The sequence below is a fragment of the Stomoxys calcitrans genome, chromosome 3 (genome assembly GCF_963082655.1).
Source record: "Stomoxys calcitrans chromosome 3, idStoCalc2.1, whole genome shotgun sequence".
NCBI classification, from domain to species: domain Eukaryota; kingdom Metazoa; phylum Arthropoda; class Insecta; order Diptera; family Muscidae; genus Stomoxys; species Stomoxys calcitrans.
This window is the reverse complement of record NC_081554.1, coordinates 17,750,051-17,776,713: the sequence shown is the minus strand read 5'-3', so window position 1 is coordinate 17,776,713 and position 26,663 is coordinate 17,750,051. Positions and strand designations below refer to the sequence as shown.

General features: G+C 39.2%; 2 protein-coding genes across 4 annotated transcripts; both read right to left on the bottom strand.

Moving 5' to 3' along the window:
* Positions 1-15,436: 15,436 nt before the first annotated feature.
* Positions 15,437-19,375, bottom strand: LOC106080953 (cysteine protease ATG4B). 2 transcript variants are annotated; one of them, XM_013242583.2, is made up of 5 exons: positions 18,636-19,375; positions 18,495-18,574; positions 18,082-18,431; positions 15,789-16,179; positions 15,437-15,580 (listed from the first exon to the last, which is right to left on the bottom strand). In XM_013242583.2, exons 1-5 carry the CDS (start codon positions 19,130-19,132, stop codon positions 15,483-15,485), a joined length of 1,416 nt encoding a protein of 471 aa, XP_013098037.2. In that variant the 5' UTR covers positions 19,133-19,375; the 3' UTR covers positions 15,437-15,482. The 2 variants fall into 2 exon arrangements, with proteins under 2 accessions (XP_013098037.2, XP_013098036.2); XM_013242582.2 differs by having other exon boundaries at positions 16,047-16,179; positions 18,636-19,215.
* A 3,201-nt stretch (positions 19,376-22,576) lies between these two features.
* Positions 22,577-25,616, bottom strand: LOC106080954 (protein asteroid). 2 transcript variants are annotated; one of them, XM_013242585.2, is made up of 3 exons: positions 25,450-25,616; positions 24,284-25,333; positions 22,577-24,228 (listed from the first exon to the last, which is right to left on the bottom strand). In XM_013242585.2, the coding sequence occupies exons 2-3, from the start codon at positions 25,256-25,258 to the stop codon at positions 22,609-22,611; spliced, it is 2,595 nt and encodes an 864-aa protein (XP_013098039.2). In that variant the 5' UTR covers positions 25,259-25,333; positions 25,450-25,616; the 3' UTR covers positions 22,577-22,608. The 2 variants fall into 2 exon arrangements, with proteins under 2 accessions (XP_013098039.2, XP_013098038.2); XM_013242584.2 differs by having other exon boundaries at positions 25,466-25,616.
* Positions 25,617-26,663: the final 1,047 nt, after the last annotated feature.

Here is a 26,663-nt window from a genome sequence, read left to right as displayed (position 1 = left end):
GCCTAACACAACACACTGTCCCAAATTTCTGCGAAATCGGACAATAAATGCGCCTTTTAAGGCCCCAAACCCTAAAACCGAGAGATCGGTCTATAAGGCAGCTATATTCAAATCTGGCCCGATCTGCGCCATATTGCAGAAGTATGTCGAGAGGCCTAACTTAACTCACAGTCCCAAATTTTGGCGAAATCGGACAATAAATGCGCCTTTTAAGGCCCCAAACCCTAAAACCGAGAGATCGGTCTATATAACAGCTATATTCAAATCTGGACCGGTTTGAGCCAAATTAAAGAAGGACGTCGAAGAGCCTAACACAACTCACTTTCTCAAATTTCAGCGATATCGGACAATAAATGCGCCTTTTAACCTAAAACTGAGAGATCGGTCTATATAGCAGCTATATTCAAATCTGGACCGATCTAGGCTAAATTGAAGAAGGACGTCGAAATGCCACACAACACTCGTAACAATGGACTTATTTAGAGGCGAGTTTGGTGAACATTTTATTTCACGTTCAGGACCACTCAATTGACCGCATAGATCATGCGATTTAACACCTTTAGACTATTTTTTGTGGGGCCTATGTTAAAGCTCATGTCTATACAGACAAGCCCGCTTCAATAGACGCATTGGAAGACAACATTGAAGCATTTATTTGTGATATACCGGCCGAAATGTTGAAAAGATTATGCCAAAATTGAACTAAGCGGATGTATATTTGTCACGGTCGACATTGGCATGAACACAACATTGGCAACATTAAATTATATGGACAGTACATCGATTCTAATACAGACTTAATTAATTTTTCTGATTTCTCCTTTTTTTGAAAAACTTTCCTAAAGCTCTTAAAAATCACCCTTTATAATCGGGAAATCAACTCCTTCGAAAGTCAGCGTGCTTTCGACAGACGGACTGAGAGGCGGACATACGGACGGACGGACGAACAGACGGACATACGGTCGGACGGACAGACAGACAGACGTATGGACGGACGGATGGACGGACGGACGGATGGACGGACGGACGGATGGACGGACGGACGGATGGACGGACGGACGGATGGACGGACGGACGGATGGACGGACGGACGGATGGACGGACGGACGGATGGACGGACGGACGGATGGACGGACGGACGGATGGACGGACGGACGGATGGACGGACGGACGGATGGACGGACGGACGGATGGACGGACGGAAATCAACTCCTTCGAAAGTCAGCGTGCTTTCGACAGACGGACTGACTGACGGATGGACGGACGGATGGACGGACGGATGGACGGACGGATGGACGGACGGATAGACGGACGGATGGACGGACGGATGGACGGACGGATGGACGGACGGACGGATGGACGGATGGGCGGACGGATGGACGGATGGACGGACGGACGGATGGACGGACGGATGGACGGACGGATGGACGGACGGATGGACGGACGGATGGACGGACGGATGGACGGACGGATGGACGGACGGATGGACGGACGGACGGATGGACGGACGGATGGACGGACGGATGGACGGACGGATGGACGGACGGATGGACGGACGGATGGACGGACGGATGGACGGACGGATGGACGGACGGATGGACGGACGGATGGACGGACGGATGGACGGACGGATGGACGGACGGATGGACGGACGGATGGACGGACGGATGGACGGACGGATGGACGGACGGATGGACGGACGGATGGACGGACGGATGGACGGACGGATGGACGGACGGATGGACGGACGGATGGACGGACGGATGGACGGACGGATGGACGGACGGATGGACGGACGGATGGACGGACGGATGGACGGACGGATGGACGGACGGATGGACGGACGGATGGACGGACGGATGGACGGACGGATGGACGGACGGATGGACGGACGGATGGACGGACGGATGGACGGACGGATGGACGGACGGATGGACGGACGGACGGATGGACGGACGGATGGATGGACGGACGGATGGACGGACGGATGGACGGACGGATGGACGGACGGATGGATGGACGGACGAACGGACGGATGAACGGATGGACGAACGGACGGATGAACGGATGGACGAACGGACGGACGGACGGATGGATCTAGAATATATATACTTTAGGTCTTAGACGAATATTTCGAGGTATTACAAACGGAACAACGAAATTAGTATACCCCCATCCTATGGTGGTGGGTATAAAATTTTAACACATACATTCCAGTAAGGTACAGAATATACTTCTCCCTTATCAATGGTGCAGACCAATTGAATATTTAGCACAATTGGTTTGGCAGGGTGGCAAAGGCATCGATCGTCGCGTATCCTTGGACTGAGCAAGTATGACTTTTTACTGCTGATACGATTCCCTAATGGTCATAGTAATGTTAGGTTTTTCTTACACTGCTGTAGGGTGTGCGGTAACGAGAAGCAGTTTGAGAGGGTGGAACACCCTCCAAGCACCTAGCCCTCTTGCCATGCAGGAGCACTGAAAAAGCATGAATTGGCTAGCTGGCCATAATCTCACCGGTGAGAACCTGCGGTTCACCAAGTTCCCTACTTATACGTTTCTGGTGCCTTGCACCTTACCTGGGTGTTTCTCTACCTGCGTTTCTCCCTGCTTGTTGATGTTGTTGTAGTCACACCAGCTTGATCCTGTCCACAGTACCGATCGCCGTGTGAACAGGCCCAATAACTCACATTGTCATGCCGAGTACCATAGGCACTCAGTATTGAAGCAATAACAGGTGCCGACCGGTCTCTCCTGAGACTCTCCACTTGATACCGCTGATTGTCTGTGTGGGTTTCGCCGTCTTTCTCTTCTGGCTTCTTCTTAGACAAACACAATGAGCATAAGAATAAGATCTCCTAGTGCCGCTTCCCTCCACCTAGTTTGCTAGTCGCTTGCACTCAAACCAAACTAACCCAACCTTGGGTGGGTCAAATTTTAGTGGTAGTCAAAACCAAAATCTGCAATAACTTCTTAGAAGTTTGCCCAAGAAAACATTTGGGTCAAGATTCTTGTTATTATCGAAAAAATGAAAAGTTTGATTAATATGGAACCAAAAATAAAAGATTGTCTTAAAAACTAATTGTTTTACTTTAGGCCCATGCTTTTTTTACGAATTTTGTAATTACAAATTGACCAACTCTACCCATTGTACAGGTATGGGTTTTGGATAATTTTTGGTGGTATACTAGCGCCTTTGGGTTGGCTATACAATTTTTATACCAAAGCACATAGCCATTCATAACATTGCAAATGCATACATGCCCATGAACATTCCATTGAGGAACTGGGACTAACCGTAGCGCAGAGAATAGCATGTGATGTTGAACGCCTGGGTTCAAATCCTGGTGAGAACATCGAAAAAAACGTTCAGCGGTGTATCCCCTCCTAAATCGGACAGCACTCGTTTATATGTGAGAGGTCTGCCCCTATTCCAATCATAATAGTATATGCAAATTCATCAGATAAACTGCTCCTATTTGCATCTGAATCATTTTTTAGTTCGTAGTTACTTTAATTGCATATAAATTATGACACTACGTACACTGTAGTGCACACGTTAGGCATCTATTGGCTTATCAGATAAATCGCCAAGAAACACACCCTCATGCCTTTCAATAAATTGGTTATTTATGGAACAAATTGCTTTATTACTGACAGAATAGGATAGAAAAAGAATAAAAGCGATCAGGCAAACCTCTTTGATTGCAAAAACAAAGGATTTGTCACTATGTCACTCTATATACCCTACAAAACTATCGGGGGCATAATAACTTTGTGCAATTGTGAGCAACGGCAAGTAGGAGAAGCAGAAGAGCTAAGTATATCGATATGCGTGGTATCATTTTCTGATTCGATTAATACATGTCCATCTACCCATCAGTCTGCCCCCACATTTTTGCATTAAGGAACAGGGGCAAACTTCTTACATATCACAGAGTGCTATCCGATTCAGTTTTAAGTTTATTGTTTTACGAGTGGATAACCACCGTTGAAAATTGTTTATGATGTTTTCACCAGGATTCAAACTTAGATGTTCCGCGCAACGCACAGTGGGAGAAAATCGAAAAACAAATATTAAAAAATGCCGTGTGAGAACTGCTAGAGATATCTCTTCGAAATGGTTAAAGCTGAGGTGCTAGCGAGATCATGTGCAAATTTTCAAGGCGCAGGTGATCTGGGCGCCTCTTGACAGGCCCCTTAAATTGGTCACCTCGGCATTTCGAAAAATTTTTCGGACTGCCAAATCTTTATTTGTAGTCCGGATAGTGCTCAAAATTCCCTAAAAAAGTAAAAAGTCAGCTTGAGGTATAAAATATCTTCACTGGTTTTGGGGATATACACGTTTTAGTTTTTATTTGTTGAAATTTTAGTCGAGATTGGCTACGTATTTTGCAATTAACGAAAGCATTTGTGGTTCAATTTCCATTTTAATGCATGATTTTGATTCGTGACAAAATTTTCAATAACTCTGCTCTAACAGTTGTCCACATTTGTTTTTTACGTTAAAAATTATGCAGTTTGAACCTTGACAGCCATATCTTAATATGGTACTAATGGAACAATCTTTAAGTCGCATGTCGGGAGGCTTAAAACAACTCACTGATTCTAATATTATCGAAATCGGATAATAATTGCGGCTTTTATGGCCTTAAGATCCTCAAGAAGCAGATCGGTCTATATGGCAGCTGTATCTAAACATTGTTCGATTTGGTGTGATGATAAAGGCTTAAAACAGCTCACTGTTTCAAGCTTCAGCGAAATCGCATAATAAATGCGCCTGTTACGGACATAAGACCCTAAACTAGCATATCGGTCAATATGGCAGCTATGGCATGCTCTGATATGGTCCATATTCTAGGGGCCCCATATATATATTGGGGCCCCTAGTATAACTTCCTGTTTCGAATTTCAGCAAAATCCGATAATAATTGCGGCTTTTATGGGCTTAAGACCCTTAATCGCCAGATCGTTCTATATGGCAGCTATATCTATATATAGTCCGACTTGGCCCATTCAAGAACTTATCCTGCGTATAGAAGAAATACGATTCTGTGCAAAATTTCAACTCAATATCTCAATTTTTAAAGACAGTTGAGGGATTACAACTGACGAACACAGGGACGGACAAACACACGGACTTCGTTACATCGTCTTAGAATTTTATGACAATCAGAATATATATTCTTTATAGGGTCGGAAATGAATATTTCGATGTGTTGCAAATGGAATGACTAAATGAATATACCCCCTTTCCTACGGTGGTGGATGGGTATAAAAATGTGAAAAAAAAATTTTTGCATTTTTTTTTCAAAAAAAAAGTATTATCATTGATTAGTCTTCATTGAATAAACTTGCTTAAATACCTTAATTATACCCTACACCACCACTGTGGTACTGGGTATTATAAGTTTGTGCATTTGTTTGCAACGCTAAGAAGGAGAAGAGCTGGACCCATCGCCTCAGAATTACTATCTGATTCGATTTAGCCATGTCTGTCTGTCCGGCCGTGAGTCCATGTATTCTTGTAATCAATGTGCAGGTCGTATTTGTTGTCCAATCATCAGGAAATTTTGCACATATCACTCTTTTGCCACAAGGACAAACGATATTGATTTTGGAAAAATCGATTCAGATTTCGATATAGCTCCCATATATATGTATCGCCCGATTTGCAATTAAATCGCCGTAGTAACTACAATCTGTTCAAAATTTGGCACAGACAGTTTTGTTACTGATTTTAACATATCTGCAAGATTTCATCAAAATCGGTTCAGATTTAGTTATAGCTCCCATACATATGTATCGCCCGATTTGCACTTAAATGGCCGTAGTAGCTACAATTTTCAACCGATCTGCACAAAAATTTGGCATTGACTGTTTTGTTAGTGATTTTAACATATATGCAAGATTTCATCCCCTCCCACCCTCCCCCTTACCCTAATTTTCAGAAACGCCAGATCTCGGAGATGGGTGGTGCGATTTAAGCGAAATTATGTGTGCTCTCATATAGTACCCTAAAAATAAAAATTTGGTATCCAAATGTCGGATGGGGTACCTAGGGGGGGATGCCCCACCCTAAAACCTACCAAACTTATATTTAGACCAATCACGACAATATGGGACTCAAATGAAAGGTATTTAGATAAGAAAACGTATCTGATATCCAATTGTCGGACCAAGTGCTAGGGGGACCATCCCAAGCCCCAAAACACCCCTAAAGTGGACATATTTAGCGACCATGGCAATATGGGACTCAAATGAAAGGTATTTGCGAGTAGAATAAGAATCGGATATCCAAATGTGGGACCACGTTTCTAGGGGTCCACCCTTTTCCAAAAACACCCCCCAAGCAGGACTTATTACCGACCATAGGAATATGGGGCTTAAATAAAAGGTATTTCAATGTAGAATACGAATCTGATATCCAAATATGGGACCAAGTGTTTGGGGGACCGCCTCTCACCAAAAACATCCCCCAAATGTGACAAAAAAAGTGTCTACGGGGCCACGCCACCCCCACAGACTACTCAATTAGTAAATATTTTCTGACTATTGCAATATGAGGCTCAAATAAGAGGGTTCTTAAAGTGGAACACGAATGCGATATATATTTTCAAGGCAAACTCACTGAGTGGACGCCCATCCTCCAAAACACCCCCCCAAGCCGGTCATGATTGCCGACTATGGAAATATGGGGCTCAAATTAAAGGTATGTGGGAGTTGACCACGTATCTGATATTAACATTAGCGGACACCTGTCTAGCGGACGTCCCAACACCATAACAACCCCCAAATTGGACGTATTTGCTCACCAAGACAATTTGGGTCTTAAAAAAAGGGGAATAAATATTCATAGTTTTTAGGGTCAATACCCAAAACCGGATATCGCAATATGGGGCTCAAATAAAGGTATTTGGGAGTAGAATACGAATTTGATGCCCAAATGTAGGACCATGTTTTTAGGGCATCACCCCTTCCCTAAAACGCCCCCAAAGGTTAAAAAATTTTCGACCATGCCAATATAAGGCTCAAATAAAAGGTATTTGAGATTAGAAAACGAATTTGATAACCTATTTTGGGGCCATGTGTTTGGGGGACGCCTCATCATGTAAACTCTTCTTAAGCCAATGGCAATATGAGGTTTAAATAAATGGTATTTTAGAGAAGAGCACGAGCTGATATTTTTTCAGGGCCAAGAATCGGGGGGACCACCTCACCCCCGAAAATACCATTAAATCAGATATCAAGAGAATATCGGGCTGAAATAGAGTATTTTAAGAATATTCATAGACCAATAAATATAATATGGGATTCAGATAAAGGCACTTATATTGTTAAACTGTTAGTCAAGCGATATACTATTTTCGTAGCATGGTATTTCACTAAAAGATCTTTAATTGTCGAAAATAAATATTCCAAGGAAACTTTTGTTCCATATAAAGTAAAAGAAGGCGCAGCGGAGCGGGTCCGGGTCAGCTAGTATATTTATATATTGCCCGAATTTATAATTGTAGGGTATTATATAGTCTTGTATAGAGGACGTATTGTAGATGCCTTTTAAGTGAAATTTTAGCAAGATATGTCAACTTAAACGGGTACTTTATGTACTTCAAAATATAAAATTTTCTATTAAAGAGTTGGAAAAACCCTTCGACTTCAAAAACTCCCAAGCCCAAATCCACCAATTAGGCACATATTTTTTACTCCATATGTTCTATAAACCCATGCAAAAAATGTTTTGCACCTAACAATATTCGTAGCCTCCACAGCAAATTTACTTAAAAATGCCGATCTTTAAACCATCTTTGTCTAAAAGGGGTATTTTGGAGATTTTTGTAAAAAAAATCGGGTTGAATTTATTTTTAATTTTTTAAAGACACTTTTATCTGCAAAAAGAGGACCCTTATCATAGAGCTTACACTTGAATCGGATCCCACTGATTCTTATTTCATGGGTGAATTTGCAAATGTGACCATGTTGTTGATGAGCTGGGATTACCCAATAAATGAATCGTGAATTCGATTACAACCAGAGGCTTCGGTGTGCCTCTACTGTGGTGTGACAATTGGCTAAGTGAGTCTGATTTCAGACCAGTACATCCTTTGGTGTATGGTATTAAACATTCGGATTCGCCCCACTATAGCCTTTGCTACTAGTTTTTTGATTGTTCTCGTTTTTCTTTAACTAATTAATATTAATTTCTTATAATTTGTTCATATTTTGTTTGTCTAAACAAAAAACCGCAAAAAAATGGTCCATTTTATCTTTTTTTTAACGGCTTAAGGGGACAATAGGTTATTGATACTCTATTCTATAAGAAACTTGATTGTTTTGCATTTGCATGCTTCAGGCCGTTAGAAAATTTAAATTTTAGTTGCTGCAGCTCGCCAAGTAGTTTTCCAACTTATGTATCTCCTGCTGCAAACGTGGAAATATTTCGTGGTATTACATAAACAATGACCATTACTGATTGGTGGTTGGTTGGGTGGCTGCTGCTGTTGCTGCTGCTTAGGCCACACCTTAAATAATGGACAGCCCAGTTTAACTTTCATTTGTCGTCTTGGATACAACAGCAACAATGCAACAATTGTTGGCACTAGCTACTGCCTGTTTTTGAAACAACTTATTTTTTTATTTTTAATATTAATAATTAAGACTGAAAAAAAAGTTATAAGTGGCCCACATTTTATAATAACCACAAATGGCTATATTAATATCAAGTTTATAACTATGTCGAACCTTTCAATATAGGACTTAAGCCTTTTGTTGAAGTGTCAGGTTTCATGTTAGATTTGTTTAGCCGGGAGTTCCTTGGGTCAAATGCAAGCTGATAATAGCTTAAAATTTGTAAAATTCTCTAAAAACCAAAATTTCAAAGAAATGTTCTCTAAAGATACATTTTGAATGAAATTTTTTCTAAGTAAAAAATTTCAATGAAATTTTCTCTAAAGAAAAAATTGCAATGAAATTTTCTCTAAAGAAAAAATTGCAATGAAATTTTCTCTAAAGAAAAAAGTTCAGTGAAATTTTTTAAAAGAAAAAATTTCAGTGAAATTTTTTAAAAGAAAAAATTTCAGTGAAATTTTCTCTAAAGAAAAAATTTCAGTGAAATTTTCTCTAAAGAAAAAATTTCAATGAAATTTTCTCTAAACAAAAAATTTCAATGAAATTTTCTCTAAACAAAAAATTTCAATGAAATTTTCTCTAAAGAAAAAATTTCAATGAAATTTTCTCTAAAGAAAAAATTTCAATGAAATTTTCTCTAAAGAAAAAATTTCAATGAAATTTTCCCTAAAGAAAAAATTTCAATGAAATTTTCCCTAAAGAAAAAATTTCAATGAAATTTTCACTAAAGAAAAAATTTCAATGAAATTTTCTCTAAAGAAAAAATTTCAATGAAATTTTCTCTAAAGAAAAAATTTCAATGAAATTTTCTATAAAGAAAAAATTTCAATGAAATTTTCTCTAAAGAAAAAATTTCAATAAAATTTTCTATAAAGAAAAAATTTCAATGAAATTTTCTCTAAAGAGAAAATTTTAATGAAATTTTCTCTAAAAAAATTTCAATGAAATTTTCTCTAAAGAAAAAATATCAGTGAAATTTTCTCAACAAAAAAAATATCAGTGAAATTTTCTCAACAAAAAAAATTTCAATGATATTTTCTCTAAAGAAAAAATTTCTATGAAATTTTCTCTAAAGAAAAAATTTCAGTGAAATTTTCTCTAAAGAAAAAATTTCAGTGAAATTTTCTCTAAAGAAAAAATTTCAGTGAAATTTTCTCTAAAGAAAAAATTTCAGCGAAATTTTCTCTAAAGAAAAAATTTCAATGAAATTTGCTCTAAAGAAAAAATTTCAATGAAATTTTCTCTAAAGAAAAAATTTCAGTGAAATTTTCTCTGAAGAAAAAATTTCAATGAAAATTTCTCTAAAGAAAAAATTTCAATGAAATTTTCTCTAAGGAAAAAATTTCAATGAAATTTACTCAAAGGAAAAAATTTCAATGAAATTTTCTCTAAAGAAAAAATTTCAATGAAATTTTCTCTAAAGAAAAAATTTCAATGAAATTTTCTCTAAAGAAAAAATTTCAATAAAATTTTCTCTTAAGAAGTAATGTCAATGAAATTTTCTCTAAAGAAAAAATTTCAATGAAATTTTCTCTAAAGAAAAAATTTCAATAAAATTTTCCCTAAAGAAAAAATTTCAATAAAGTTTTCTCTAAAGAAAAAATTTCAATAAAGTTTTCTCTAAAGAAAAAATGTCAGTGAAATTTTCTCTGAAGAAAAAATTTCAGTGAAATTTTCTGTAAAGAAAAAATTTCAATGAAATTTTCTCTAAAGAAAAAATTTCAATGAAATTTTCTCTAAAGAAAAAAATTCAATGAAATTTTCTCTAAAGAAAAAATTTCAATGAAATTTTCTCTAAAGAACAAATTTCAATGAAATTTTCTCTAAAGAACAAATTTCAATGAAATTTTCACTAAAGAACAAATTTCAATGAAATTTTCTCTAAAGAACAAATTTCAATGAAATTTTCACTAAAGAAAAAAATTTCAATGAAATTTTCTCTAAAGAAAAAATTTTAATGAAATTTTCTCCAAACAAAAACATTTTAATGAAATTTTCTCTAAAGAAAAAATTTCAATGAAATTTTCTCTAAAGAAAAAATTTTAATGAAATTTTTTCTAAAGAAAAAATTTTAATGACATTTTCTCTAAAAAAATGTCAATGAAATTTTCTGTAAATTTCATTAAAATTTTGCCTTTTGCTTCTTTTTTAGAGAAAATTTCTATAGAATGATCTTTTTAGAGAAAATTTCATTAAAAATTTTGTATTTGTTTTTTGAAAAATTTCAATAGCTACTTACAGCGATTTTTATGATATTTTCTCTATAGAAAAAATTTGAATAATATTTTGTATAAAGAAACAAGTAGGTTAGGCTAGGTTGAAAGGTGGGTGCGTATATTAATCCACCCCATGTCACTATGGAAAAACACCTAAGCCAATAATCGGCTTGTTGTGCGCTTTAAATACTCAAAAGTAATCTCGAAACAGAATATTTAAGTCAGGACTTCTGTGTGTGGAGGGGTTGAGAGGGGAGGCATTGAGAGGGGGTGCGAGGGTACACATCCACGACTGCCACAAGGGGGAGGTTCAATCCGGACTTCGTTGGTACATCTGCCCTTTCATCTCCCCATATATGCTTGTGCCCTGGCATCCAGTATAAGGTATGGTATTCCTGTAGCCGTATAAGTAACTACCGACAGCTGCCCTGGACCTTGGGTCTCACACACGTTTTATGTAACGCCTTCAACGTTGCCTAATTGTCGCTGAAATTGTGCATTTCCGATCGGTCGATATCCATAGACAACATAAGCTCTGCTGATGCAGCAGCACACCTCTCCCTGAAAAATGCTGCAATCATCTCTCATCCGTAAGGAAACATTGGTATCGAATTCACTGCAATAGATACCACACCCTGTTCTATCCTTCATCTTCGTATCATCTGTAAAAATATTAATGTCTTGAAATCTAATCCGCCCTTTCTGCCATTCCACCAGGGTAGGTAATATTACTTGCAATCCACCCATCTGAAAGTGCGTCCAAGAGACGGCCACGAATCAATCCAAGCAGCGACAATCTGGCTGAATCTCCATCACTACCTCTAATGACCCAGTCCCCAGTAACAAATCTCAAAGTGACCCTATTCACCATGTTAAAGTTACAGACATGGGACGTAAAATCCGTCACCGGCCACCAAACGTGGCTGCCATAGCCCCAGACAGGCCGCACCACCGCCGAGAACAACCAATGCATCAGCCTGTTTCTTAAACCCCACTTACACCCCACGAGCTTCTGACAGGAGTATAATGCCGCAAAGGCTTTTCTACTCCTTAACTCCATGTTCAGGTTGCTATCCAAAATCACCCCTAGAAACCTCGCCGACTGCGATAAGTGTAAAGTCACCCACTGTTGAATGGGTACCATAAACACCGCTATCTTTCGCCTACGCGTAACAGAACCAGTTCCGTCTTTCCCTCATTCACACCCAGACCGCAACCCGTCGCCCATGTAACAGTACATCTAAGTGCACCATCGCGAGATCGGTGTATATGCCAGCTGTATCCAAATCTGGACCGATTTGGGCCGATTTAAACAAGGATGGCGAAAGACCTAACACAACTCACTGTCCCATATGTCAGCGAAATGGTATAATACATGTGACTTCAATAGGCCTAAGACAGATTTGTATAATGGGTGCTCCGAGGCAGCGGTCTTCATTGCGTTCATTGGTTCAACGAATATAGGCTTCTGGGTTGAAATATCGTATTTCAATCGGAGGTTTTCACTGCCCAGAAGGCACTGGATTTCGAAGCGGGAGCAGCTCTGAAGTCTCCTCCATAAAGCCATGTGAGGTCGAGACTTTTAAGAAGATGCAAAGAGCTTCTTCATATCATGAAGAAAGCTTCAATCTCTGCGAGGCCCCAGGTAATCGAAGGGTGGTGGCAAATGGGCTGGCCAGAAATAAATCACTGTTGAGCGCAGACAATGCTACAAAATCAGTGAACCCTTCCCTATGCGCGCTTCTTGTCATAGTGGAGGCTAACTGCGCGAATGAGACGTGTGCTGAGTATTTCGCGTGGGCCGAGTATTTCGCGAAATAAGACGCCACTAGTCCTGGGGCTGAGTAAGCATGCACTCACACCAGTGTTGCCGTTTTGCGCTTGTTCTACCAAGTTTAGTAGGATTTACTTTCAATTTTAAGGTCGGATGGATGGACGGCCCATTTCGATTTTGGTAGATTTTCAGCGAAATTGTATTTTTATACACACCACCATAGGATGGGGCGAATGTGGAATAGAGTTATATTAAACCTTTCAAAACTCGTGTCAAGTATGGTCGAATCAAATCTTATTAGGATATAAAAAACATATAGACAGATTTTCGGATTTAGGCTCTTGAGCTCATAGAAGACGCATTTTTTTACCCCATTTCGCAGAAATTTGGAACAGTGCGTTATATTAGACCCTAATAAGGACTCATAAAAGCCTTTGTTATTACCCGAAATCGACAAAATTTAGAATAATAAGAAGTTCTGGACAAATCTACAAATCATCCAAGGTGCAGCGCCCCGTCGAAATCTCTACACTGATGCGTACAACTGTTCTCAACCTGTCTTTGAACTCTGGAAGATACGCTGTGTGATCCCTCTACTGCAGCCTAGAAATAACCCGAACAAGCGGGAGTCGTACAGACCGATCTTCCTTCTCTCACTAGTAGCCAAGACGCTGGAGGGACTAGACCTCCCAGGCCTTGTCGAAAAATTTCCATTCACCGAGCATAGACATGGATTTCGCAGACTGCACAGCACAAAAACAGCTTTGCATGCCATCACCTCACACATTTGCCGTGGCTTCAATCAGTCTAGGCCTTAGAATAGGACGGTCCTCATGGCACTGGTCCTATCGAAAGCATTCGGCAGCCATGCCAAACTATTTGAGGACGTCGCATTACTTTCTCCAACTAGGGCTGAAACGCAGGGTCGCGAATTATCTGTGTCGCCAGTCATTTGTGGAATTTAGAGATAAGTAGTCGAAACACCGTAGAGTAAAATAGGGAGTTCCCCAAGGCGATATCTCCACCTATCCTCCATTCCATCACATCCAGACGGCATAGAAATCGTATCATATGCGGACGATTGTACGCTCATAGCATCAAGCTCATCCACCCATCGATGGCTCAACAAACATGCCGCTTATTTCACTGCAAGAGATTCCCAAAATACTTGATGTCACATTTGACAGCTCTTACACATTCTCCCCACATGACACTGCAATTTGCGATAAGGTCGAGAGTATAAACAAGGTCCTTAAGTAACTTGCCGGCAAAACTTGGGGTGCTCCCGGCACTGGATAACTATGAGCATCACTTAGGCTGGAACTTTGAGCTCCACTCTGTGTGGTGTTTTCCTAGTTAGCACGAGAGGCTTAGCTGGGAGCTACCGGACACGTCCACAGGATGCAGATAGTAGAATGCTACATAAGGAGTAGCTGCAACTGCAGTCGCGGACAATCAGCGGTATCGAGTGGAGAGTCTTAGTGAGAGGACGGTTGGCACCGGCTCTTGCTTAAATACTGAGTGCCTATGATGCTCGATACGACAAGGCGATATATTAGAGCCTTTAAATAACCAACGGCCATCATGTTACCTCGGCGATCGGTCGTATAGACCGGAAAGAGCTTGCTCGCTTATAAGAGTTTGACGAGGATCACCACCTACACATGCAAATGGCGCTACAACAACATATCGGGATTGTGAAATCTGTCAGTGGAAAAGTTTTTTATTGTCATGGCCCGGACATCTTATATTCTCTATTCCTGGACACATATCATGTTGAAATATTCGAATAGTAGATAGACTCTAATCCAAGGGAGAATACAGGACACAAGGTTTTTAAAACTCCGGCTGACTACGGCATAACCAAACTCATTACGTCGATTTATGCTCGTCGTCGTCGTAGTCGTCGTAGCAGTGTGTTGTACACTGAGGCGGCAGCCCTTGCCGATGAAGGAATCCATCGGGTCAATCCGGTACGTATAACCGACTACCATGGGATTGTCGATTTAAGGTGTTGTCATATGTCGTTTTTACCATAATACTTCGGCGTACAACAGCTACAACCTTTGTTGTTCATCATTTTCATCCCGTTATTAGCAACTTAACACAAATGGGATATGTTGAATTTACAATTGATGTACATCGCTCAAGTACATTCAAGTTATTCTTGTTGCCACATTTGCATGTGGAGTTAGTGATCCTTGTCAAGCTCCTAAGTGAGCAAGCTCCTTCGGGTTCATAGGACCGGATCGCCGCGTAAAGGTTATGGTCATGGGTTAGCTAAAGGCGTCAATAACTCGCCTTGTCATATCGAGTGTCATAGGCACTCAGTATTTGAGCAAGGGCCGTTGCAGCCCGGCCTCTTAAGAAATTCTCCACTCGATGCCGTTGAATGTCCGCGGCTATAATTGTTCCGTAAGGAGCTTTCTAATATTCGCAAACTTTGACTCGCTCTTCGTGGAAACTCACAGCTATATATTTTTGATTGGTCAGGACTATCTATCAGATATTTTAGAATTTTGTTTTTTGAAATATGGGGATTAAATTTTTTAATATTATTATTTAAATGTTTTATTTTATACAAAAAAGAACAGGGAATTGAGACTAAATATACATGAATCAGTTTAACTCTAAGAATATATACTACATTTCTAGTCAATTTTTGACGAATTTTGTTAAAAATGAAAAAACGTAAAATTATAAAAAAAATTCATTTTCGGTAATCTTTCGCTAAAAATCCAATGAAAATCTTTTAAAAAGTTAAATTTAAAAAAAGAGCCATTGAAGAGCGATTGCAAATAAAAAAAATTACATGACATTAAATAAAATTTAATTCAATTAATAAGAGCATTGCTTGTAAACTATGAAATAATTTCAAAATCATCATCGGAGCCATCTTCATTACAGCAATTGCGACGTTTCGAGGGATCCAGCGAAGAGTAACTAAGCTTTTCAAAGTCTGCAAAAGAGAGAAGAGAAAAAACTGCGAATCAATATTTTCTTTTGTTGTCAATAAAACATTTCAAATTAAGATCACTTTTTTTTTTGTTATAAGCATCTGTCTTGTGTCTGCAGCACTAATTTGGAATACTTATAAACCAAAAATACAATAATTTTAAAAACCAAAAAGCAAACAAAAAACAGAAACAAATTATAGAAACAAAAACCTTCTGTATCGCCACAACTTATAGTCCGTCGCGAACTATAACTTGTCAAATCGTCTGAGTTGTTGACACAAACTGATTGAAACGAGGAGGATGTACTCAATTCACTGGAGCATAGAAATTCCTCAAATGAATTGTTACATGAATTGTTATTGTTTGTTTGGCCTTGTGGTTGCTGCTCCTCGCAGTTGTAATTTGTTGCATTTATAGAAGGAAAGTAGTGATATGTGGTAGTAGGAGTGAGAATGGAAGGCATAATACCTGGCATGCTCGATACCCATTCGGGTGATCTTGTTTTAGTTATTTCGAATATGGGTGTACTTGTTATAAGGACTTTTGTTTTCAAATCTTCCATTAAAATATCGAACGATATGCGAGTTTTGCATAGGAAACACTGAAATGAAAAGAAAAAAAGAGGAGATTATTTAAAGCAAAAAAAAGTCAAGATTTTGTAAAAAAAAAATATAAAAAAAATTTTAGGTTCGACCAGTACGTATCCTAGCTTTCCACCATCATGGAATCATCAAGAAATATATGCAAAGAAGCTTAGATTAAATCAGACACAAGTCTTGTTGTAGTTGTAGCCACATTTGCATGTGGAGATAGCAATCCTCATCAAGCTCTTATATGTGAGCAATCTGGCTCCGGTCCATAGTAGCCATTGCCACTGGAACGTGATTGTCATTGGTCAATTGATGGCGCCAATGACTCGCCTTGTCGAGCATCGTAGGCACTCAATATTTAAGTAAGGGCCGGTGCCGCCCTGTCTGTCACTGAAACTCTCCACTCGATACCACTGATTTTCCGCGACTGCGGACGCCCGTTGGCTCTCAGCTAAGCTTTTCTTTGTTGTGGCAGTGTGTTGTACACTAAGGCGGCAGCCCCTGCCCATGAAGGAATCCATCGGGTCAAACCGGCTGCCATGGAATTGATAAAGATAAACACCACATTTATCGGAGCTCAAAGTTCCAGCCTCTGTGATGCTTATAGTTATACCGTGACGAGTTCGTGCTAGGTAAATTGCCTTGATTTTTCATCGTCTCGGAAACAATAGATGGAGCCAAGTGCTTTCCTCTGCACACTTTCACAGAAGGTAAGCAAGCTCGTTCCGGTCCATACAACCAATTGCCTTGGAGACATGAAGGCCATTGGTTATTAAAAGGCACCAAAAACTCGCCTTGTCATATCGAGCATCATAGGCACTCAGTTTATAAGCAAAATCCGATGCCGCCCGGCCGCTCACTGAGATAATCCGCTCGATGCCGCTGATTGTCCGCGACTGTGGTTACAGCTACTCCGTATGAAGAATTTCACTATCTGCAACCTATTTTTGTTGTTGTCGTAGCCACATTTCATGTGGAGGTGGCGATCCTTGTCAAGCTCCTCTAGGTGAGCAAGCTCGTTCCGGTACAAAGGACCGATCACCGCGGGAAAAGGGTGGCCATTGGTTATTCAAAGGCGCCAATAACTAGCCTTGTCATTTCAAGCACCATATTTACTCAGTATTTAAGCAAGAGTCGGTGCCGCACGGCCCCTCACTGAGACTATTCTCTCGTTACCGCTGATTGTCCGCGACTGCAGTTACAGCTACACCGTATGAAGCATTCCAATATCTGCAACCTGTAGACGCACCCGGTAGCTCCCAACTAAGCTTCTCGTGATAACGAGGAACACCATACAGATTTGAGCTTAAAGTTTCAACCTGTGTGGTGCTCGTAGTTATCCCGTGTCGGGGTAAATATATGTATGTGGTTGTTCTTGTTGCAGACACAATTTTGTTATTTAAAGGCGCCAAACCTCGCCTTGTCGTATCGAGCATCATAGGAACTCAGCCTCTCACTGAGACTTTCTGCTCGATGCCGCTGATTGTCCGCGACTGTCGTTGCATCTACTCCATATTGAGCATTCAACTATCCGCAACCTGTGGACGCGCCCGGTAGCTCGCAACTACGGTTCTCGCGACAGCCATAAACGCCACACAGATGTTCCAGCCAGTGTGGTGCTCACAGCTATCCCATGCCGAGGGAAATAAACGGTCAAAACATATGGCTGATCAGTTGTTGCTACGTCGACCAAAGTGACTGTCCAGTCACTATCAACCCTTCTAGCGCAAATCGAAGTTAACTTGGCAGTGTTAAGAGTTTTCTCCTCCCAAACTTCATAGTAGTTTGCATCTCCAGCACCGACATTAAAAGCCCCAGGCTAATTAGTTTGGGCAATGTCCGTCAGTTGTCCTTTGCCCAGCACCTCTCTGTCTCACATTATTAGAAATTATTACTGTACTATTTCAACTTACCAAAGCTAGCGATGGATCCATTTGTGTAAATTGTATTCGTCCAGCATATCGTTGATGAAATGTTGCATCAAAATCAATTTCATCCTGTGATGTTTTCTGTCCCACTGAACCTGATCTCTGTGTGGTATGTGGATCCAGAAACAATACATCATCATCCACATAGCCCATAAAATATAAAGCCTGATTAGGGCGACCACCAATCATGCCAGAGAAGCCCACCAATTCGAAACAACTTTTCAAAGCAGGTATATAGATGGGATTGATGTCACTCAAACCCAGTCGCAAGGGAACAATAAGTAGTAAAGGTTTCCATGAATCATCATTTTGGGGATTCTCAAGGCAAAGATTTACTAGAAAACATAGAAACGAGAATACAATTTTTTATATATGCATACCTATTGCATAATACTAACAGATATCATCGGTGACAATTGTATTGTCCATGGCCACATGAATCATTAAACTACACCAGTCATCGTAGCGCACTAGTTTCCTAAAACAACAAAAAATTAAGTTTTCTTTGGTAAAATTATCTTTTCATTCACTGTACTTACTTCAAAACTTGAGCCACAGTATTGGGGCCAAACCATTGGCCCACTTTCTTATCTTCCGAATCTCCCATTAAGGCAATTTGATGTATGGAAAAGTAGCTTTTCCTGCAGTCTTCAAATCGACTGACTATTTTCAAATAAGTTTGATCTCTTGTTTCAGGCGTCCAGAACCATTCGCGACCCAAATGTAGATCAATCAAGGCCTGTGCCAGAACCATTTGTCCGCAACGCAGCATACAACCCCAGCCTTTGTCGGTGGTCAATTGGGGTTCTCCCAATGGCACAAAACCTCGACGATATGTACACCAAAGACGACTTTGCACATCCCGACGTATTAAATCCAGCTCTTGAATTGCATTGTAGCGTTTACCTAGTATCCAAACTGTGGTATTTGTCTGTGGTATATCATCTGGCTCCCCTGTTGCACCGGCCACTGCCCCCACCACCGCCCCGGCCAATACTCCATCTGGACCTAAATATGCTTCGAACACACTGTCCATTGTGCGTGACACATTGGTGTACAAGTCAATGAATCGATCGATTTTTGCTATACACTGTAACCTCAAATAGTAGAGTCGGGGACTTTGGCGATAAAGATCAGCAGGATGTTGAGCAAGCCAAGGTAAGTTAGCCAGTATAAAGATTGACCCCAAGGCAATCAACAACAGCACAACACCGCAACCCCAAACAGCTGTTAGACAGCCGTACCAATCAAATTCAGTTAACAAGTCAATTTCGAAGCATTCGAATTATTCCCCGCAAAAACGAATGGTTTTCAATTACCCGCAAGCGGTGTACCTTTATTTTGTGACCAACACTGCAAGTTATAATTATTAAAATTTCTTTTGTTATGCCTTATCGGCGAAAAATGAAGATATGACCGACAAATTTTGTTTACCAACGGCTTGCATACCTGCATTCACTGAGGAAAATTTTACTCTGTGTTCTCTTTTAAAACATATGCTCCCCCTTTGCTATTTCACTGCTCGCTCTCTTAAATCTTATTTGACAATGTCATCATCGACAAGGCGAGCATTCAGAAAACTCCACACACCAGGAAATAACTGTTTTTTCAAGGATAGTTTATGGTTCTCCTATCTAAATTTGATATTTAAACAATGCTACATCGATTGGCAGTGCTTATGTGCTTAAGATTTGTAGGAATTATTTTTTTATTTTTAAATTTTGCGAATTCACAACAAATGTATTCTCCGTCGTAGCAAAACAAAAGAACACACAAAACATTAGAAGATAGCGGTTATTAAGTAACTATGTATTTGGTAGTGTGGTATTTAGAAAGTGCACTGAAAAAAATGTATTTGTCGCTGTCAACTGTCGCTGTATATAAGACACATGGTACAAGAACATAGAAGCTGGGGTCATTTGCCCAACAACAACATTTTTCTGTGCAACCCTGATGAATTATAATGTCAAATGCCGGCTGGACAGCAGTATGTCTGCCGAGGTTAGAAGAAGGAAAACGTTTAATAATTTTTCGGCCCAGAGAAATTCATAACTTATTGTTTTGTTCACCCACCGATTCAATGTTGAGTGAAAAACATACACCAGAACTTCCTCTCATAAGCGAGTCACCACATCAAGAAATAGAAGCCGAATCAATTGTGGAAACAATAAAATACGCATGTGAAAATTGTGATGGTGAAAATATCAAATCTTCCAAGCAGATGATTTGTTATTGCCGCAAAAGCAACCACAAACAACCGTAAAACGATCATACATTTTTGATTTTCTCAATTTCAAGAAACTTTTTCACTTTGCAAAAATCGAAAATGAATAGGAAAGGAGGCCACCGTAGCGCAGAGGTTAGCATGTCCGCCTATGACGCTAAACGCCTGGGTTCGAATCCTGGCGAGACCATCAAAAATAAAATGTTCAGCGGTGGTTTTCCCCTCCTAATGCTGGCAACATTTGTGAGGTACTATGCCATGTAAAACTTCTCTCTAAAGAGGAATCACACTGCAGCACGCCGTTCGGACTCGGCTATAAAAAGGAGGCCCCTTATTATTGAGCTTAAATTTGAATCGGGCAAATCGAAATTTGAATCGAAGTTTGCCCCTGTTCCTTAGTGGAATGTTCATGGGCAAAATTTGCAATTTGCATAGAAAATACAACCAACGCTCAGTATTTCGTTCTCCAAATATTTTGTTTTTATGTAAACATGATGACACATACACATGAAAGTATACACATCAATGTTTAACATTAGGAAATTTGTCAAATTAAAAAAAATTTTACTCAGCTGATCGCATGTCCATACCTTTAAGTTCTTGTACCATGTATTAGACCACCCCAAGGCGTATTAATATGGTGGCCTCATCGGCGAATTACTACAGCAAAGCATATTTTTGGGAACTTGATATGTCAAAATATATAAACAGGGCGAAGAAAATTTAATTCGCCGTGACATTACAAATTTTCGGCAAATTTGCTTCGACCAATCAAAGCATGAAGAAAGAAATTTTAAATTTTTGAGTGTCAAGCAAAAAAAAAACTAATTTTAAAAAGTTCAAAATTCCAATTAGCTCCAGATAAAACCTTTAAGACAGCAGGTTTAAAAAGTTTTCACTAGGTTGTTGTAGCGGTAAACTTTTAACCTTCCACGGTAGACCAGGTTAGTTCCAGCTCAATTTCAATAGGGCTGAGATTAGTTCCAACATCATAGACGTTTGTCTCTAAGTTTTATAACCAGAGAGCACGCATCACGTGTGTCAAACGCATGATGTATATGAGGTTTCCTCCTGAATTGAGTTCAATACGATGTTAATGGACAGGATAATTAGCATCCACTAGCAAAGACGGTATTGCTGTGTGCATCACACAAGCTGGAACTTTGATGTCCGATCCGTTTATAGGGGCTTGAAATAGCAGATTGGAGGGAACTTCTTCAGCCCGCATGGCCCCCATTATTGTCATGCATGTTGGCTCCTTATTTTTTTTATTCGTTCCAATATCTGGCACCGTAACGCCGTAAATTTCGTCTTTGTTCTTCAGCGCTTTTTGAATCTATTTCGGGAACCTAAGTTCCCTGAGTGAAGTTGATAGCGATTTAGGTTATTAGACGCGTACCATTATATAACCTAAGTTTAAGAACCAAAACAGCGGCAAACACAAAAATCAATTCATAAAATATTTATTTTGAAGTTTAAATTTTTATAAGGCGAATTCAAAAATGTTTTGACATATCAAATTCCATCAGCTGTGCTGATACGACCAGCTTATTAAATTCGCCTTGACCACTCCACTTGCCTTGCATTGGCACCAAGGCGGATTTAAAAAGTTGGTCTCACACCAACAGCTGTTAACAGCCGGCCAGTTTTGACAGTATTAAGATGTCAGATTTTTTTTTTGCATTCTCTTTGTTGTTATTTTCTATCTCGCATATTCTCTGCTCATGTACGCACAAGTAGCATCATCTAAAAATTTGAATGATTTGTGATTACAAACGTATAAATTATAAATTAAAACTAAAAAATGTGGAAAAAATAGACAAAATGTAGAAAAAATTTCAAAATCTAATCAAACCATTTGACATAAGAGTGTATTTGGATACAACTCTGAAAAACCCCCTTGGGGGGAAGTAGTCTAACCTAGGCAATATGGCTACCAAATGAAAGGTATTGATTAGCAGATTGCGAATATGCTAATAAATGTCCCATGGTATTAATAGGCGGTTTATACTATCGTCAGAGAGTGGTTCGTTTTAACAAATGTGTCCACATTCTAAGTACATTTTCCGTATCTTGGTCAGGTTGAACACTTTGTTTTTAAATGAGGCAGTTTGATTTGTTCTTCTCTAAATAAAGCATTTTGTTGGTTCACTTTAGGATTCATAAAATAAATCTTATTGTACAAAATTTTTAAAATATTTTTTATTTTACAAAATATTCAAATACTGTACAACATATTCAAAAATTTATAAAAAAACTAGTTACAGCATCCGGTTTTTTTCATTTTGCTAATTTACTTTCAAAACATTACAAAATCTATTGTTTAAGTCTACGAATTCATCATTTTCGTCATTGCTACTGCTTAACATATCTGAATAGGGATCTTGGACATGACTCAACGTTGACTCTCGCATAGCCTTTTTCTTTTCCAGCTGGCGTTTCTTTTTCTGTAACTTTTTGCTGCTGGGAGTCATTACATCTTTTCGTTTCCAAGAGGGCAAAAACTGTTCACACCATTGCCAAAGATATGCATAGAAATCGAACATCATGGTGGAATCTTTAAAAATGAAATTCTTGATGTAATACTCCACATCCAGACGATTCCTAAACAAGTCGTAAAGATTGTAAAGAAATACGCCACAATATAATTGAGCCATGTGAGGAGCTTGGTGGGGGAAATCCAACAAAGCATTGATTGCATGCAGCTGGAAGACTACAGACTGGAATTCAGCAAAGGCATGTAGTACGATACTGGAGTACAGATCATACTTCTTTTTGAAAATCTCCTGCATATGAAAATGTTTCAACAGCTCATTTTGCACCAAGTAACAATCGGATTTCTGTATGAAATCTATGCGTTGAGTAATGTGTAGATTTTTTAAATCATCTCTTATAGACCGTTGTACTCCTTCAGCTAATTCTTTGTCACGTACTTGCTTTTCCCTTTTGATGATTTTGCCAAAACGTTTCACAAAAGCCTTCATATCCCTTTCTGCAGGTATTTTCGAATCTATGGTCCTTAAAACCACCAAACACACAATCAAAGCGTGCAAGTGGATAAGATCACAATGCTGAGACTTATGTAGCCAATAGACAATGGCCAGAAAATACAACCTCAAGTCTTGAGGTAACTTTTGTATTTCCTCAAAGAGGTGAATTGCCTTTAATTCTGGCATTTTACATTCAAATAGCGTTTGCAGCAATAGAGGATTTGGTGTTGCTGGTTCAAATGTATATTTGGGTTTCTCCTTAATTTCTACGGAGACATATTGGACATTTGTAACACGTGTGGCTCGGGTTAGATATGTAAAATACAAATGTCTAATGGAACCATCTTCGTTCATTTGCTCCACAAACTCTTCCCCCTTGACATTGTTCAACAACGCATATGTAAGGCTTAGTATGGGCAGGGCAATTTCATTGCAATCCGGAAAAGGAAAGTGCTCGATTTGAGGATTATTTATGTATTTGCGCAAATGCATAAGGTCCACACAAAATCTTGGTAAATTGGCAGGGTATAGTTTGTCTAGAAACCATGGGGGAAATTTGGAAATATCTTTATTGCCATCATTGTTATTAACATCATTATCAACATCCGATGCGCTGGCAGAAGAGGTCGAGTCTTCTGGGTTGTTGGCGTTGTGTTCACTTTCTTCTATTTCATATTCTTCCTCATCTTCTGGCTCGTTTTCTTCTTCTTCCAATTCTTGCTCCTCTTCACAGGACTCGCTGTCCTCTTCTTCAATTTCCAATTCATTTTCCGATTCCACCTCACTTTCAACATTCTCTTCTAGATCTTCGAAAATGTTTTCATAGTTGTTTTTAAAATAGTCATACGATCTGCATAATTCATTAGAGTAACCACTTATGGCAGCTTCCACTTGGGCCACTAAAGATTCTCTTTGTTGCTAGAATGTGGTAAAAATAATTAAAAAATTAATTTAAAAAATGTAAAATTTTTACCTTTTGCAATCTGGACAAAATTTTGGTCATGGCCGACTCTGCGGTCTCATTTTTTAGCCATTGTATAACAGCTCTTATGCGTCTTTGTTGATGATTGGTCTTGCGGCTGCGACTACGTCCTCCCTTAACCATACCGGAGCTAAAGAAATTATGAAATGCTGAACGGGATATATAGTCATTGCCTAATAACGCAGCAAATAGAGGTAGTTTGGCCTTGTTCAAGGACCCTCCCGATATCAAATTATCTATACGATACATACAACAATCCAAATACTTGTAAGTTTTTCCTTTTCCCTTTCGCCTTTCTTGATTGTTTACTACAATAGTATCCATTATACGATTACCGCGAGTTTGTTTATCCACTTTTTTGGCCTCAGCCTTTTTCAACTTTTTATTGACTGCATCAGTTGAGCTGTTATTTTTATAAACCTTCGTGTGGGCTTTTACCGTCAGCGTTATTAAAGGAATATAACGCACATTGTGTATGTAAAAATCAGAATCGTAACTTAATACCGGACAATTTAATTTCCTACCCAAGGCAGCCAACTCGTCATCAGCCTCAAAAACACAACGCATTATGGGTACCTCACAATCTCGCACAGCATCAACAAATACCTCTTTCATCATTAAGGGGAAGACGGTGATGGAGGCACAAGGATTTATACGTTTTATAACGCATATTTTTCCTCTCATGCGTTTACTGACGGTGCGCAGTTTTCTTTGTTCATAGCCTCCATCCATTAAGACGTATGCCTTAATATTGCATTCAGCAAGAACCACAAAGAAGTTGACCACAGCACGATAGAAGTCATCGTAATCACCTCCAAAGGCCGAATAATTTCCGGTAACGTCTTTATACAGATTGCAGGCCAAATTGTCGCCATCTATGACCAGGTTACAATCATGCAGTTCATGTGGTGTTAGATATTGTTCAGCATTGCGAGCTATAAATCCTGTGAGTCCACGAACACCCATATTGTCAGATGCTAATAGCTATGGGTAGCCTTAAAATTGGCCCTTGAGAAGCTTTCTATTAAGTCTTTATATAACCTAAAAGTAATCAGAAGAAATAGAAATAGTTGGTTTATGGAAGTGCGGTGTTTTAAATTCTTGTCAAGACCGCATTTTGGACCTCACTTAGGCTCCAGAAAACACGTGAAACATACTAGTTTCATAGCTTACTATTTTTCATCATTAATTGATACTGGTATAAACCGGAAACATTTAAGCCACCTGGCAACTTTGAATTGAACGATATAAACACTTTTTTCTTTTAATTTATTTATTTAATATAAAATTTTAGTTTATTTTATTTACATCTTTTTCAGCTGTCAGTTTCAGCCTTATTAAAATGCGTACTTGTTTTGGCAAAATTTTGGCCTTCTTTAAATGTCGGCATCGAACGCGCGCATCAAGCTTCGTTTGAGGGTAGTACAATGTTCCTTTTGCAACGTTGAAAATCCATGTTTTCCTTTTTGAGACATTACAAAAATCCCAATGATAACATAACAATTTTATTAAAATTTTGTCATATACGTATATTAAGGGAATGTCCTAATGAATGAAATCAGGCTGAAAATCTACACAAAAAAATTTTCCCGAAACGCGATTACATTTTTTTTTAAGTTTTTGAGAAATGTTGCACAATTCACTATCTGTTGTTTTTGTTGTAGCCACATTGTATCCTAAAGATGAGTAAGTACATTCCGATCCATTGGACCGATCGCTGCGGGAATGTGATGGCCATTGGTTATTCAAAGGCGCAAAAAAAAACTCGCCTTGTCATATCGAGCATCTTAGGCACTCAGTATTTAAGCAAAAAGCGGTGCCGCCCCGCCTCTCACTGAGACTCTTCACTCGATACCGCTGGTTGTCCGTGACGGCAGTTGCAGCTACTCCATACACGAAGCATCCCACTATCCGCGCCCGGAAGCTCTAAGCTGTGCATCTCGTGGTAACTACATATGACCACCACACTGATCGGAACTCAAAATTCCAGCCTACGTGGTGTTCATATTTATTCCGTACAATGGTAAAAAAAATCTACTAGTGCTTAGCTGGAGTTACATACTACGCGCAACACTTAAGGCCGCAACAGAATGAGCGCACTGAGCTTTGTTTTCGAGCGTTGCGTTACAAAACTGCAAATATGCACACAAATCCCACAAAAGGAAAGCGGAAAAGTTAAAAACATTTAAACATTTACGCTTAAAATCAAGCGTCATTCTGTGCTGTCACACGTGAAGTAAGTATTTTTAGCCATCAAGGCTAAAAATGGTTAAACTTTCGCAAGCTGATTTTTGGCATTTGTTTGCAGAGTTTCATTTTTTAACGCGACGCTCCTTAACTTGCTCACTCTGTTTAGATCTTTATCGATAAA

What these genes read in the sequence shown, in the direction of transcription:
- LOC106080954 (XM_013242585.2), bottom strand. Translation starts at nt 25,258, where the DNA reads ATGGGTGTTCGTGGACTCACAGGATTTATAGCTCGCAATGCTGAACAA. An exon ending in TTTTGTCCAGATTGCAAAAG is followed by an intron (nt 24,229 to 24,283) that starts GTAAAAATTTTA and finishes ACCACATTCTAG; the next exon opens with CAACAAAGAGAATCTTTAGT.
- LOC106080953 (XM_013242583.2), bottom strand. Translation starts at nt 19,132, where the DNA reads ATGGACAGTGTGTTCGAAGCATATTTAGGTCCAGATGGAGTATTGGCC. An exon ending in TGGATCCATCGCTAGCTTTG is followed by an intron (nt 16,180 to 18,081) that starts GTAAGTTGAAAT and finishes TTTTCATTTCAG; the next exon opens with TGTTTCCTATGCAAAACTCG. An exon ending in AAGTTGTGGCGATACAGAAG is followed by an intron (nt 15,581 to 15,788) that starts GTTTTTGTTTCT and finishes TCTCTTTTGCAG; the next exon opens with ACTTTGAAAAGCTTAGTTAC.